This window comes from Triticum urartu, chromosome 3A (assembly GCF_056163025.1).
Source record: "Triticum urartu cultivar PI428250 chromosome 3A, HENAU_Tu73, whole genome shotgun sequence".
NCBI classification, from domain to species: domain Eukaryota; kingdom Viridiplantae; phylum Streptophyta; class Magnoliopsida; order Poales; family Poaceae; genus Triticum; species Triticum urartu.
Genome location: NC_141875.1, coordinates 145,076,742 through 145,091,926, shown reverse-complemented (window position 1 = coordinate 145,091,926; position 15,185 = coordinate 145,076,742). Strand labels below are relative to the sequence as shown.

At 46.9% G+C, this 15,185-nt stretch overlaps 1 protein-coding gene and 1 pseudogene across 1 annotated transcript; both read right to left on the bottom strand.

The window, feature by feature from the left end:
• Positions 1-8,782: 8,782 nt before the first annotated feature.
• LOC147978978 (uncharacterized) lies at positions 8,783-11,386 on the bottom strand (annotated as a pseudogene).
• A 661-nt stretch (positions 11,387-12,047) lies between these two features.
• Positions 12,048-14,756, bottom strand: LOC125537635 (reticulon-like protein B6). Its single transcript, XM_048700961.2, has 5 exons — positions 14,357-14,756; positions 13,005-13,185; positions 12,760-12,901; positions 12,603-12,672; positions 12,048-12,506 (listed from the first exon to the last, which is right to left on the bottom strand). The coding sequence occupies exons 1-5, from the start codon at positions 14,649-14,651 to the stop codon at positions 12,340-12,342; spliced, it is 855 nt and encodes a 284-aa protein (XP_048556918.2). The 5' UTR covers positions 14,652-14,756; the 3' UTR covers positions 12,048-12,339.
• Positions 14,757-15,185: the final 429 nt, after the last annotated feature.

Sequence of the window (15,185 nt, the reverse complement as noted above, 5' to 3'; positions counted from 1 at the left end):
ACTCCAGCATCTGGTTGCGACAACCAGAATGAAAGGAAAAGGGGGAAAAGGGGGAGAAAGCAACCGTGAGTACTCATCCAAAGTACTCGCAAGCAAGGAGCTACACTACATATGCATGGGTATCAAATGGAATAAGGGTATCATATGTGGACTGAACTGCAGAATGCCAGAATACGAGGGGGATAACTAATCCTTTCGAAGACTACGCTTCTGGCAGCCTCCGTCTTGCGGCATGTAGAAGAGAGTAGACTGAAGTCCTCCAAGTAGCATCGCATAGCATGATCCTAACCGATGATCCTCCCCTCGTCGCCCTGTGAGAGAGCGATCACCGGTTGTATCTGGCACTTGGAAGGGTGTGTTTTATTAAGTATCCGGTTCTAGTTGTCATAAGGTCAAGGCACAACTCCAAGTCGTCCTGTTACCGAAGATCACGGCTATTCGAATAGATTAACTTCCCTGCAGGGGTGCACCACATAACCCAACACGCTCGATCCCATTTGGCCGGACACACTTTCCTGGGTCATGCCCGGCCTCGGAAGATCAACACGTCGCAGCCCCACCTAGACCAACAGAGAGGTCAGCACGCCGGTCTAAACCTAAGCGCCCAGGGGTCTGGGCCCATCGCCCTTAGCACACCTGCATGTTGCGTGGGCGGCCGGAAGCAGACCTAGCCTAGTGGCGTTCCAGTCCAATCCGGCGCGCGCCGCTCCGTTGCTAACGTCACGAAGGCTTCGGCTGATACCACGACGCCGGGATACCCATAACTACTCCCACGTAGATGGTTAGTGCGTATAGGCCAGTAGCCAGACTCAGATCAAATACCAAGATCTCGTTAAACGTGTTAAGTATCCGCGAACGCCGACTAGGGCCAGGCCCACCTCTCTCCTAGGTGGTCTCAACCTGCCCTGTCGCTCCGCCCCAAAGTAACAATCGGGGGCCGTCGGGAACCCAGGCCCACCTCTACCGGGATGGCGCCACCTGCCCCTTCAGCCCCCATCTCCGAACAGTATCACAGGTAATGTAACTGTGTAAAGTATATCGTATATGCCCGTGATCACCTCCCGAAGTGATCACGGCCCAGTAGAATAGCATGGCAGACGGACAAGAGTGTAGGGCCACTGATGGAACACTAGCATCCTATACTAAGCAGTAGGATAGCAGGTAATGGTAACAACAGTAGTAGCAAGGACAGGCTATGCATCAGGATAGGAATAACGGAAAGCAGTAACATGCTACACTATTCTAATGCAAGCAGTATAAAGAAGAGTAGGCGATATCTGGTGATCAAAGGGGGGGGGGCTTGCCTGGTTGCTCTGGCAAGAGAGAGGGGTCATCAACTCCGTAGTCGTACTGGCTAGCAGCGGCGTCGGTCTCGGTGTCTATCGAGAGAAGAGGGGGGAGAAACAATAAATTTTTAAGCAAGCATATGCATAGTGATGCATGACATGTCAAGTAACGGCGTTAGAGGTGCCCTAACGTGGTAGTAGGTGATACCGGTGAAGGGGGATAACATCCGGGAAAGTATCCCCGGTGTTTCGCGTTTTTGGGCAGAGGAGCCGGAGGGGGAAAGTTGTGTGTTCGCTATGCTAGGGATGCATGGCGGACGAACGGGCTGCGTATCCGGATTCGTCTCGTCGTTCTGAGCAACTTTCATGTATAAAACTTTTTCATCCGAGTTACGGTTTATTTTCTATGATTTATCAAAGTTTTAGACATTTTTGAAATTTATTTAATTATTTAAATTGAACATTATCCAGAACAGTGAAAGGTGATGTCAGCATGGCATCACCATGACGTCAGCAGGTCAAACCCAGCTGACCAAGGTCAAACCTGGCCCGTGGGTCCAGCGGGGCCCACCTGTCATCCTTTGTTTAGGTTAGTTACGGTTTAGCTAATCCAGTTACTGTTTAATTAAACTAACTAATTAATTAGGTTAATTAAATAGGATTAATTAACTTAATTAATTCACTAATTAATTAATTTAATTAATTATTAAATTAATTAATTCATTTTATTTTATTTTATTTTTCATTTTCTTTTAAAACGTTCTGTGGGCTGGGCCCCTCTGGTTAGTGGCCCGAAGGGGCCTTAGCGGGCGTGTGGGCGTTGCGGGTGCGGGCGGGGGGATGTGGGCGCCCGCCCGAACAAAGCATGGGCGCGTGCGTGCACGGGGCGCCGGCGCCGGGAGCATGGTCGGCGGCGCGGCTCGCCGGCCGGCCGCGGCAGGCAGAGGCGACTCAGGGTGGCGGTGCGCAGGCGCTAGGGCGGCGGTGGTGCGGGCGCAGGCCAGATCCGGCAACGGGGAGAGAGAAGGGCAGACGGGGCTCACGGGAAGGGTCGCGTGCGAGCTCGAGGAGGTGCAGGGGCGGTCCGGCGACGGAGAGGCGGGGCGGGGCATCCCGGCGAGCGGCGAGGTGGCACGTCGGGGTCGAGTTGGAGACGGCAGACGAGGGCGACAGGGTCGGGGTAGCGACAGCGTAGGCGAGGTGACTCCGGGTCGGCGAGCGACGGCGTCGGGCGGCTTGGGGTGGCCGGAGTCCACGACGGCGAGGCAAACGACGTCGGGGAAGGCCATCGCCGTCGTGCGGCGCTGGGCTACAGCGGCGGTGGGAGGCGCGAGGTGGCCGATGGGGACGACGGCGTCGGAAGAGGCAGACCGGTGGGGAGGAGGAGGCAGGCCGGCGAGGGAGCTCCGGCGAGGTCCTCGGGCGGCAGCGTCGGGGCGGCGATGAGGCGTGGCCACGGCTTCTCGTGGTGTCGCGCGAGGGAGAGGAGGGCGAGGAGGCGACGGGCGATCCGAGCGGCGGCGGGGGGCGGGGCGCGCCAGGGTCGGGGCGTGCCAGGGTCGCGGGGCCGGTGGAGGTTGCTGCCCCCGATCTGGATCGGGGGAGGGCAGAGGGGGCGAGAGACGTGGGGGGGATCGTGGGAGGAGTGGGTGAGTGGGGGGGTGGACCGGGCTAGGGTTTCCGGGGTATGGGGGTTAAGGGTGCGCCGTGGTGGGCCGGCCAGCTCGGCGGCTAGCTGGGCCGAGGCCCATCGAGGGTGGGGGGTTGGGGCCTTCCCCCCCCCCCCTCTTTTACTTTTTGTTAATTTTCCTTTTATATATTTATTTTCTGTTTTCATTTATCTCTTAATTTTATTTAGATTTATTAATTATTCCAAAGATCCTAAATTGCTAGTTTTAAATATACCATAACCACGTTAAATTGTGAACATTAAATAAAATAGTTTTCATTGGTTTTAATATTGCTAAAGCGTTTAAATAATAGTTTTTGCTACTGTTTTTAATCATTTTAGAGTATCCAAACAAATTATAAAAGTGTGGTTTCTCCACCTTAATTACCTATGCAATACTTCGATCACTCTGAACATTTTAGTTTTAATAATTGAAAACATTTATTGTTTGCTCGATTTTGGATTTGAATTAGAATCGGTTTCGAACTAATACGCGATTAGCAACAGTAATCGTGGTGACGTGGCATCATTATCGGAGGGTTACTGTAGCTTAACTATCCGGGCGTCACAATTCTCCTCCACTACAAGAAATCTCGTCCCGAGATTTAGGACCGGGAGTAAGGGGGAAAGGGCCTGGTTAGGTAATTCTAACGAATCTCCTCGGTCTTGGTTGCTTTTCTCGAGGAGGTCAATCCATTACATTGATGTCTTCATTCTACTGCTTCAGGTCATCATTATGAAGTCTTCATCCTTTCTTCGGGGGTTCCATCGTTCTTACGAATCGGTAACGGGGCAGATTGGCAACGACAGAATGCTATAAGGGTAAAATCTGGGGTTAACCCAAGAATGATCATACGAGTGCCTCTCGAGTTGAAAAATTAAAACACATTGAGAGTAAAGTTCGAAGGTACAATAAGAAGTTTCAAGCAGATAGATAGTTGCTCGAAGTCTGAACCTGAGTGAGAAAGGGGTTCAGAGTAGCGAGAGTAAGTATTGCGTCTGATACCAGATTAGACCATCTCTAGTAAGGTGGCTGGTGATCTTCATACGAAGCCCATCGTGAGGAATAACTTCGGAGATAGGGGTATACAGGACAGTCAGGTTTCGATCCTGGGACCTGTGGGTTATGGGCCCACCATGTGGGTTAAAAATAGGAGCGGTGACATCTTGCACGGTCACAATAGCAAGGCAGGTCAGAGGGTAGCCTGTCAGTTATGTCGGCAACAACATCGGTATCAAGGGCGAGGGACGAAGAGAACCATTTTCCTGCTCGTTGAACGAGGCGGACCAATAGGCAAGGTTCTCGTCCATCGGTGGCTACCGGAATGTCATCAACAATAGTAACAGGGTCACACTGACAGAGTTGTAAACCGAGGTGTTTACCTAAGCAGGAGAATATTACTGCTTAGATCATATAGACCACAAGAAACGTTAGCCCAACAAATGGAAAGAAAATATGATTATCAGATTAAACAGAACAATGGAAAGGAAAATGTGTTAAAACACATATTTCAGGGTATATCCCTCCCAAGGACAAGCAGTGCATGATATCCATAACAGGATATAATGTAGAAAACTCCTTAGGTAGGGGAGAGAAATTTCATGACATTACCCATACAGCGGTGTTTGGATAATTGAGCAGGAAACATTTAGCATGGGGCTTCAAATGTTCTTGTTGAAAAGCGGAGTACCATAGACATGCTTCGAGATAGCATTGACATGGTCGTCAAGCAAAGATTACACTTCGGATACACGAAGGATCCATCAGGAACAACTTGTACAATAAGCCTTACAATTTCCTCATGAAAGAATGGATAACCTTGCTAAAAGGAAGAACTATAACAATAGGTCCTCCGGCCAGGTGTGCTAGGCATGACATGACCTTACCGGGTCATATAAGAACCAATGTTATAGCTATTGAAATTATGTTCCAACCATCATATCTGACCGAGGTTCAGATCGATGGCCGTCAGGATAACTCAGACTTTGGATGCCTGAGAAGAAAGGTGCAACACAAATTGTCGAGATGACATTGTAAGATTCTCGGGAATTGAACTATGCAAGCGAGTTCCGAAACAAGAGTTCATCAATAAACCAATGAAGGAATAAGGAGGTAGTTGATGAACTCAGTGACAATTCATCGAGATTTCGAAAGGATGGGTTTCCACAATTATGTGAACAAGGAGATAACATTTGTCAGATCAAATGATATAATATAATGATGTATGCTCGAGGAAAGCATACACAATTGAACATTGACTGAAAGGTGCACCCGAAAGATGGGCTTAGGTAGCATGATCAACGTTAGAATGGTGGTTCAACAACCAATAGTCTAAGAACGAACTATCGACCATCAACTTCAAAGCAATAGGGTTGTTAGAAGTACAAAATTCCACGTAGTACCATTCACTTGTTGGAATCCCGGTTAGAACCAACACGGGGACCAAGAAAGAAAGGTGATGGTGAGAAGTATTACCTGTATCAAGAATCCTTAAGGGGTGATGAAATCCTCACGACTTTCTTGACATTAAATATGGTAATACTCCAAGGTAAAGAAGAACAATGCGGGATAGCAAGGAACTCAAGGTATAACACAAAACACGAACTAGTTTGTGTTGGAGGGAAGTCAATAAAGTGGTCGATGGTAACACAAATCACCGAGGGCCAGGATGGTATTTATCACCATGAATTCAATTGATATCTTGGAAGAGCTCGGAATGCTGATGATGATCATGACACATTTGTCGAGAGATTTTCATGAAGATGTAATCAATCGGTGATGACATCTAGTCAAATGAATGATAAACGGAAGGTTATTGGAACCATGGTTACGACACAAACTCGAAATCAAGCTTGCGGTTCAAGGAGAAATGATATGATGAGGAAAATCAACGTAAGCTTAGCTCATCGTCGAGAATTGTGCTCCGTGAAGAAGGACCAAGTAGCACAGTTAAAATTTAGCACCATGATGATATAGCCGATCAGGCTAGGAATGACTTAAGTGATTATTAATTCGTAAGCAACAACAACTATTTAAGAGTTATTGAACCAGAGTGCGGAATCGATTCACTTATTGGTGTCCTCGGTTGACGACAACCCAGAACCCGGAAAAATTGGAATCGGTGAGAAATAATAGTTGATGAAGAACCCATAAGAAGTTATGCAGTTCTATGATATTCTTGAGATACCAGAGTGTAATACACGACGGTAGATCAAAGTAAAGGTTGGTCGGGTGCAACGATCTGTAGAAGACAATTACTTTAACTTGTCCGAGAAATGGTATTTAAAGGACAACATGGTCGGAAACACTATTGCAAAAGGCCAGATCCCGGATATAAGATGAACTTATACCAAAGGAATAATTTAATTTAAAAGAAGCTTTAATGATAAGATGTACATCGTGTCCATGGGCATGAACACAAGGTTCAAGGTCGACTCCCACTTCTCCAATGCATAACCTTTCATTCACTTCTCACTTTCGAAGAAGTTGTAGTGTTGAAATTTTATTTGGCAAAATACCGGAAGTGTATGACTCGTGAAAACTTTCGAGTTCACACAGTTTAGAGAAGGCATAGGTTCAACCCATCAGGGCATCTTAGGACACAAATTTCAAGAATAAATAACACAAGCTCGATAGTAGAGCATGCTTGGGAAAGCAGAGGATACAATTTACCAAAGGCATTATGTATCCGAGGAAAGGCTCACAAACTTATTGAATATGAAGGACGCTGTCGGATAAAATCCAACAAATGATCTGGTGGTCCTCAAGGGATCTGGTGTGAGCATCGGTACTCAACCAGAGGGAGAAACAATGCAAGGAGATCAAACTTTAGAAACAACTGACTAATCCAGAGCTCAAATGCAAAGGCATTATCAATTCCAAGACAAGGGATCAGAAGCAATGCTCTGATCAGGGATGCATAAGTTGAATAGCCCTAGGGGTACAATCGACGGCAATTGGATTTGTTGAGAACCAGCTCGTGTTTAAAATGATATATGAGCCGGAGGGATAATTTTCAGGGAATAACTGATGATTGCGTGCACTAATCATTCACACAAACGTGTACGATCAAGGTCAGGGACTCACGGGAAGATATCACAACACAACTCTACAATTAAAATAAGTCATACAAGCATCATATTACAAGCCAGGGGCCTCGAGGGCTCGAATACAAGAGCTCGATCATAGACGAGTCAGCGGAAGCAACAATATCTGAGTACAGACATAAGTTAAACAAGTTTGCCTTAAGAAGGTTAGCACAAACTGGGATACAGATCGAAAGAGGCGCAGGCCTCCTGCCTGGGATCCTCCTAACTACTCCTGGTCGTCGTCAGCGGGCATCACGTAGTAGTAGGCACCTCCGGTGTAGCAGTGGGTCGTCGAAGGTGGCGTCTGGCTCCTGGACTCCAGCATCTGGTTGCGACAACCAGAATGAAAGGAAAAGGGGGAAAAGGGGGAGAAAGCAACCGTGAGTACTCATCCAAAGTACTCGCAAGCAAGGAGCTACACTACATATGCATGGGTATCAAATGGAATAAGGGTATCATATGTGGACTGAACTGCAGAATGCCAGAATATGAGGGGGATAACTAATCCTTTCGAAGACTACGCTTCTGGCAGCCTCCGTCTTGCGGCATGTAGAAGAGAGTAGACTGAAGTCCTCCAAGTAGCATTGCATAGCATGATCCTAACCGATGATCCTCCCCTCGTCGCCCTGTGAGAGAGCGATCACTGGTTGTATCTGGCACTTGGAAGGGTGTGTTTTATTAAGTATCCGGTTCTAGTTGTCATAAGGTCAAGGTACAACTCCAAGTCGTCCTGTTACCGAAGATCACGGCTATTCGAATAGATTAACTTCCCTGCAGGGGTGCACCACATAACCCAACACGCTCGATCCCATTTGGCCGGACACACTTTCCTGGGTCATGCCCGGCCTCGGAAGATCAACACGTCGCAGCCCCACCTAGACCAACAGAGAGGTCAGCACGCCGGTCTAAACCTAAGCGCCCAGGGGTCTGGGCCCATCGCCCTTAGCACACCTGCACGTTGCGTGGGCGGCCGGAAGCAGACCTAGCCTAGTGGCGTTCCAGTCCAATCCGGCGCGCGCCGCTCCGTTGCTGACGTCACGAAGGCTTCGGCTGATACCACGACGCCGGGATACCCATAACTACTCCCACGTAGATGGTTAGTGCGTATAGGCCAGTAGCCAGACTCAGATCAAATACCAAGATCTCGTTAAACGTGTTAAGTATCCGCGAACGCCGACTAGGGCCAGGCCCACCTCTCTCCTAGGTGGTCTCAACCTGCCCTGTCGCTCCGCCCCAAAGTAACAATCGGGGGCCGTCGGGAACCCAGGCCCACCTCTACCGGGATGGCGCCACCTGCCCCTTCAGCCCCCATCTCCGAACAGTATCACAGGTAATGTAACTGTGTAAAGTATATCGTATATGCCCGTGATCACCTCCCGAAGTGATCACGGCCCAGTAGAATAGCATGGCAGACGGACAAGAGTGTAGGGACACTGATGGAACACTAGCATCCTATACTAAGCAGTAGGATAGCAGGTAATGGTAACAACAGTAGTAGCAAGGACAGGCTATGCATCAGGATAGGAATAACGGAAAGCAGTAACATGCTACACTATTCTAAACCAACACAAATTTCCTTAAATAAGGGCCAAATATGGTATTCATTAATTCTTGGAAAGTTCCAGGGGCATTGGACAGGCCAAATGGCATTACCAGAAATTCAAAATGGCCCAAGAATGTTCTGAATGCAGTTTTATGGATATCTTCAGGTGACATTCTGATTTGGTGATAGCCAGACCTTAAATCCAATTTAGTAAAATACTTTGCTCCATGCAGTTCATCTAAAAGATCTTCTATTACAGGGATAGGGAATTTGTTCTTAATTGTAAGAGCATTGAGTTTTCTGAAGTCTGTGCACAGTCTCATGGACCCATCCTTCTTTTTAACTAACAACACAGGAGCAGCGAATGGACTTTGGTTGTGTCTTATGAGATGTGCAGCCAACAATTTTTTTATCTGCTCCTCCATCTCTCTTTTCTGATTTTGGGGCACTCTATAAGGCCTAACTTGTGGTGGAGCTACACCTTCTACCAGAGGAATTTTGTGGTCCAATGCTCTATGAGGTGGCAGTGTTTTAGGTTCCTCAAACAGATCAGCATATTGCAGCAATAACTGTTGTATTTGTGGTGGAGTTTTAAAATCCTCTGGTGCATCCAAGAGTATGTTGTGGATTTGACACAGGAACACTTCGGGTCCTTTGTCTAATAATTTATCCACTTTCTTAGCACGCATTTCCTTCACACTAGCTGCAGTAGTGAACATTGTTGTTGAAACAGTTTGCTTGCCCTCATGTGTGAAACTGAATTGCTGGGCTGGAATATCAAATGACACAGGGCTCACAGCAGTAAACCAATCATATCCTAGGATTGCATCATGGCTTGGGAGGAACAGTGTTCTGAAACTATGGGAAAGTGTCACTTTGGAAATCTGAAACTGACAGTGAGGTACAACTGCAGTAGATGTTAGTGTGCCCCCACCAGCCACTGAAATCTTTCTGGGTTTTACAGGCAACATGTTGCAGTTTGCCTTAACTGCAAAATCTTGGTTTATGAAAGAGGTAGTACTACCAGAATCCAATAATGCTACAGCTTTCTTCCCATTGATATGAATGATTACTGTAGGAGTTGGCACGGCTAACTGTTATCCCATGGCAAAAGCAGAAAGGAACATAGCCTGATCTCCTTCATTTACGTTCTCTGCCTGATCTTCCAACTGTTGCTCTTCAATATCATAAGTGACTTGCTCCTTTGGTTCTTGTTGCATGGCTTGAACATTTGGTATTAACTTGCATCTGTGGCCATGTACCCACTTATCTCCACATCGCCAACACTCTCCAAGTTTTCTGATTTTCTGTGCATTATTAGCAGGAGTTTCATTGTGCCTGACAAGAATTTGTTGCTGGATAGGAGGAACAACATGTTGTTTCTGGATAAAACCTCCAGTGTTTTTCTGGTAGTAGTTGTTATAAGGGACTGATATTCTTTTTGTGTTTGCCACTGCAGGAGGATGACAAGGTTCCACATCCTTTGCTAACCAGTAGGCATCAGTGAGGGTTTGAGGTCTCAATGGTCTAATTTGATATTTGATGCCTTCTCTTAATCCATTAACATAGCATCTTACAAACCAAGATTCTCCTAATTCTGGATTTTCCTCTTGTACATCAGCCATGAGATCTTCAAATATTTTTGTATATTCAGACACTGTGCTGTTAGACTGTTTCACTGAACTAAACTTTTCTGTGAGATCATATGAGCCTTGTGCAGAAAATCTTTTAGTGATTTATGTGCAAAATTCCTTCCAGGAAACTTTCTTTTTCAGCAAACCTGATCTTCTCAGCCATACATCTGCTTCCCCAATGATGTATAATTGGGCCAAGGAAACCTTGTATTCTTCTGGTGCCCCTGACATCTGAAAATATTTGTTGCATTGCCTGATCCAGCCCACTGGATCTTCTCCTTCAAACCTAGGAAAATCCATTTTAGGCCCTTTGGTCAAGGATTTCATGAATTGACACTGCATATCCTGTTCATAGGTCTTTGCATATCCCTGCCACAACTGCCTATCTCTATTTTGCTGATAGTATTGCTGAAAAACAGGGGTGTGAGTGGACTGTCTGGCTGTAATTGGAGTGCCCAAAGGACTTAAGTGCTCTGGTCTTCCTTGCTGTGCAAACCCTGGTGGAGCAGCTGGTCTACTGGTTCTGATAGGAGGCAGATTCTGCTGTTGCAGCTCTTCCAATTGCCTGGTATTTTCCTTTTCAGCCTCCAATTGTTTCCTGAGTTGCTCTGTTCTCAACAGTTGAGTTTGCATCTGTTCCTGAAAGGTTGTTGGTGAATTTGGTCTCTGTTGAGAGCTTGATGGGATTTCAGTAGTGCTTCCATTTGTTGGTGCCTTCACTAATGCTTGCAAAACTGAATTGATCGTGGAGAGCTGTTTGCCTAAGTCCAGCACCACTTGCTCTACATTGCCCATCTGCACAGATATATCCCCTTGTTTGGAACTGATAGAATGTACCTCATCATGCAGTTTTGCCATATCCGCCTGCATCTGTGACTGGTCTTTCTGCATGATCCCCATGTCGTCTCGAAGAGACAACAGTTCCTGTAGATCCGGCTCGTCGATGGTCTTGGCGCGCCCCATCACCTTGATCTGAGAGAGAGAGAAGGAATTTTACTGCCGAAATACTTCGGTAACCCGGCTCTCTGCTCAGATCCTGCCGCCTTCTCGCTCCGCTCCGCCAAAGCTGCACGAACCAGCGATAGACAAGGAATTTTACCACCAGAGAATTGTTCCCCAGCAACCTTTCCGCTCTACTGGTTTGCAGCCGAGCAATTCTCCGCCACGAGCGCCGCCCTGGTACAGATCGCCGCCTCCAACGCCGCCCTGGTACAGATCGCAGCCACTCGCGCCGCTCCGGCTCAATTCAGTTCCGATCTACTCATGGGGAGGGAATTGGGTGGGATTACTCTCCCTATGGATGAAAATTTTTGTGGCCGAGGAAAAACCTTGCTCTGAATACCAATTTGTCAAGACCAAGCTATAGAGATGATCAAGAAGGAGAGAGATGGAAGACGAATTGGGAAAAAGTTCACCCAGATCGGGCTGTGTGTGTATTAGCTGTAGAGTAGTTGGCCATATAGGCAATTCATAAAGAAGATTCCATGGTGTGGCCAGCCACAACCCGGCTGCCTTTATAGGTGGAAAGCCTCCCAGCAACAGGTGAAACGTAACAGTAACGATTGAAACGGAACAGTAGACATCTAACAGTCGACAGAGAACGGTAAAGCAAGGCTCGATCTCAACCCTCCATCTACTGAATCGTTATCTGTAGCCGCAACTAGCGCTAACTGAAGAAATAACACTTCCCGCTGCAGTCCTGACATATGAATATGTAGCACAATGTTTGAGACCAACACACGCAGACTGGGCTTTAATAAAAGTTGTGTTGCAACAGTGATAGTAGTACAATAGAAACGAGTAGATGACATCTAAAGCCCAACGAGTTGACAAACATCATCAATACTCCAAACTGCAGCAACGCAAGTAGCAAAATCAGCGTCTAGAAACCGTACCCATGCGACACCTTAACAGATCAAAAATCAAACAGCGGTACAGCGAAACAAGTGCTGCCTCTGCATTACTGTTGGAGGGTAAGCTACCCAGGGCTACTCTCATCAAAGTCGCAAACAATGAAAACAGCCTTACATAACACAAGACAACTGGTGAGAAATTTGGTGCTCAGACCACAAGGGCAGCCACGAACCAGTCACCATCATTACACGGTACCACTCATTTCTAGTTCTTCTTGTCTTTCAAGGGGCCCCTCGGCACTTTGCTCAGAACCTTGGCATCAAACACAGCATACTGTTTCTTAACCTCAATCCACCCCTTCTCGCCATAGGTATCAATCTGATCTTCATACTTCTCGTAGATTACTGGCACTGTGTGCAGAACCACAAAAACTGTTTGACATAGAAGAGAAAGATCCACTGTAAAAACCAAATCCACATTGGGAAGAAGAGGTGCTAAAAATGGTATACTCAGTTGAGATCCCTCACCAATGTAGAACAGCGTCAAGAAGTTGCAGCAACTACCAAGAATGGAAAGCAGCCATAGACCAGCAATCACCTACAATTTTGTAAAAAATAGTTAAATGAGGTAAATCCAGATTGATGTAGGAACAACGCTTGGTAAACAATGGCAGAACAGACATACAATAAGGAACTTCTTTATGTCGCGGCCAAGAGCAATCTGACGAAGGTTTGCGAAGGCTCTGTTGATCTCATGACGTGTAGATAGTGCAATGTTGACAACCAGATCTTCAGGAATGATCACCTCGGGAATCCTTGGGGGAGACCTGAAATGTGTGGCAGAATTTAGAACTCATTTTGAAGTACTAGCTCTTGAACGTGCAAGGGTATGCACATGTAATCTGTGATACTGAGATGAAGATAGCTTACTTGTTAATGAATGATGAGGCATTAGACCAGAGAAAGAGAACACCCAGAGAGAATATGAGAGCATGGCCAAGGAAAGCCAGAAGATGGTAGCCAAGCAATTCAAAAAGGATCCAGATTGCAGTTGCACCACCTAGTACTCCAGCAGAGATGTGCTTGTTCCTCCACATAAACACGTCAGCAGCTGCAGAATAGAGAAACAAAGTGAATACAACAGCAAGATTGGCAGATCATGAAATTACATAGCATGTGCTCACAAATGACACCTTAATCACAATATAATACAAGACGGGGATAAAATTTGGCAGTGTTTAAGGAGTAGAAATAGAATATAACAGTTCAAAAAATTTGCAGGATGGTCTGCGAAAATTTATGGAGTGACAATGGAAGGCAAGAAAACACAACTAGGTGTTTAACCTCTGCTACCCATTAAGGATTCGCAACAGAGTAAGGATGCCCTCTAGATTTGCATGTTTTCAGCCTATGGTTAACAGCTCAAGTACAAAGCAAAAAACAAGACACAAATGTACCATACACAGAAACCACATTGTAGTTCTATTTCTTTAGTCCATGAGTATTAGTTATATTGCAATGTGTAACGACTAATGGCGCATAGGTGCTCCAAAATCATGGTAATTCTATAGAGAATCTTAAGCTGAACTTCAATATTTCCAAAATGTTTGGAAGTTTGAGAAAGGGAAGAAGTAGCAATAACACCACAAGATTTACTGTTTCTTTATTTAAAATTCAGAGAAAACAAACCTAGAAGTCATATATGATGATAATTCTCATACAAGAAACAATGTTTCTATACACTAGCGACTTAGCAAGGACACAGCAGAGAATTCACTGAGCGCCTGAGGATGATTCTGCCACAAACTGACAACATAGATTCAAGCGCAGGTAATGCTCAACGGTACTATTAATAGTAATATCCTATTTTAGCAGCCCAACCATATGGAATATTAATATCCTATTTTAGCAGCCCAGCCATATGGACAGTATCCATTTTATTAGCACCATAAACACAAGGGGGGAATCTTGAAGATCAGATCGCACAATTACGGCAAAACTCATACGAAGACAGCCTGCATTGACCAAATTCGAAACCACAAGCGTAAATCAGGTCGCTGCAGTTGCGTTGGCTTTGGTGACGCGCCGTCCCTGTGGATCTGAACAAACCCAGCCGCCCAAAAAAAAGAAGGCTTAAACCTCACCTGCACTACCCAATACCAGATCTAGTACGAAACCCAAGACCCAAACCCGTCCAGATCCACATATTCCGATCCGATCTACGCGTTTCAAGCAAAAGGCACTAAAAAACGAGCATCAGTTAGATCGGTAATGGGCCATACGTTTGCCTCCGCCGAGGACCTTGTGGATGGGCTGCTCGCGGCCGAAGAGGCGGAACATCTTGTTCTTGGCGTCGGCCGCCGCCGCGGAGGCGGAGGCGGCGAAGGAGGCGGTGGTGACCTCGGAGGCGGCCGGGGCGGGGGCGGGCGGAGCCGAGGGGCGCGGCTGCTCCTCCTTGTCGGAGTCGGAGGACGAGGAGGAGTGGTCGCCGCCGCCGACGTGGAGCTTGTCGGCGATCTTCTCCATCAGGGTCTCCGGCTTGTGGCCCGCGTCCTCGGCGTGCGGCTGCTCCGCCATGGCTTAGCTTTCCGAAACCCTCACGCTGCTCCGCAAGAAAAGGGGTGGTGCCGGTGCGCGTGGGAGTTGAGGGGGAAGAGAATGCGGGGGAGGAGGTGCTCTGGCGTGGTGGGATTTTATAGATGGGATGGGGTTTAGGTCTGATCGGAGGATCGGGGACGTTGGTTTTGGATTGGACGGCCGGGAGCGGCCGGGGCGGGGTTCAGGGCGGACGGCGGGGTGCTTTTGCCACGGACCAACATGTCCCCTGGCATGGCTGTAGAGTTTGAAGGGAAATGCTTCGTGTACACGAGCGCCGAAGTAAAAAAATCCACAGGAAAAGGAATAGCTTGGGGTATCGTGAAATGTGGAGATGAATTACTCCCAATGGCCTTGAGTTGGTTGGATGTTGAGTTGATTTTTGGCTTTGATTATGCTAAAGATTGATGTGTGTTCTACCGCAGTGTTACATGATGCACTATTTTAGTGTAACGTTGAAAAAACTTCCATTTAATGGCGCGTGTGATTTTCAATCCCAGGATTGGACGAGATGCC

Bases quoted from the DNA above. Each gene is read 5' to 3' on its own strand.
- LOC125537635 (XM_048700961.2), bottom strand. From the start codon at position 14,651: ATGGCGGAGCAGCCGCACGCCGAGGACGCGGGCCACAAGCCGGAGACC. The intron at 12,902-13,004 runs GTAAGCTATCTT...CACACATTTCAG, and splicing joins GCCTCATCATTCATTAACAA to GTCTCCCCCAAGGATTCCCG. The intron at 12,673-12,759 runs GTATGTCTGTTC...ACAAAATTGTAG, and splicing joins ACATAAAGAAGTTCCTTATT to GTGATTGCTGGTCTATGGCT.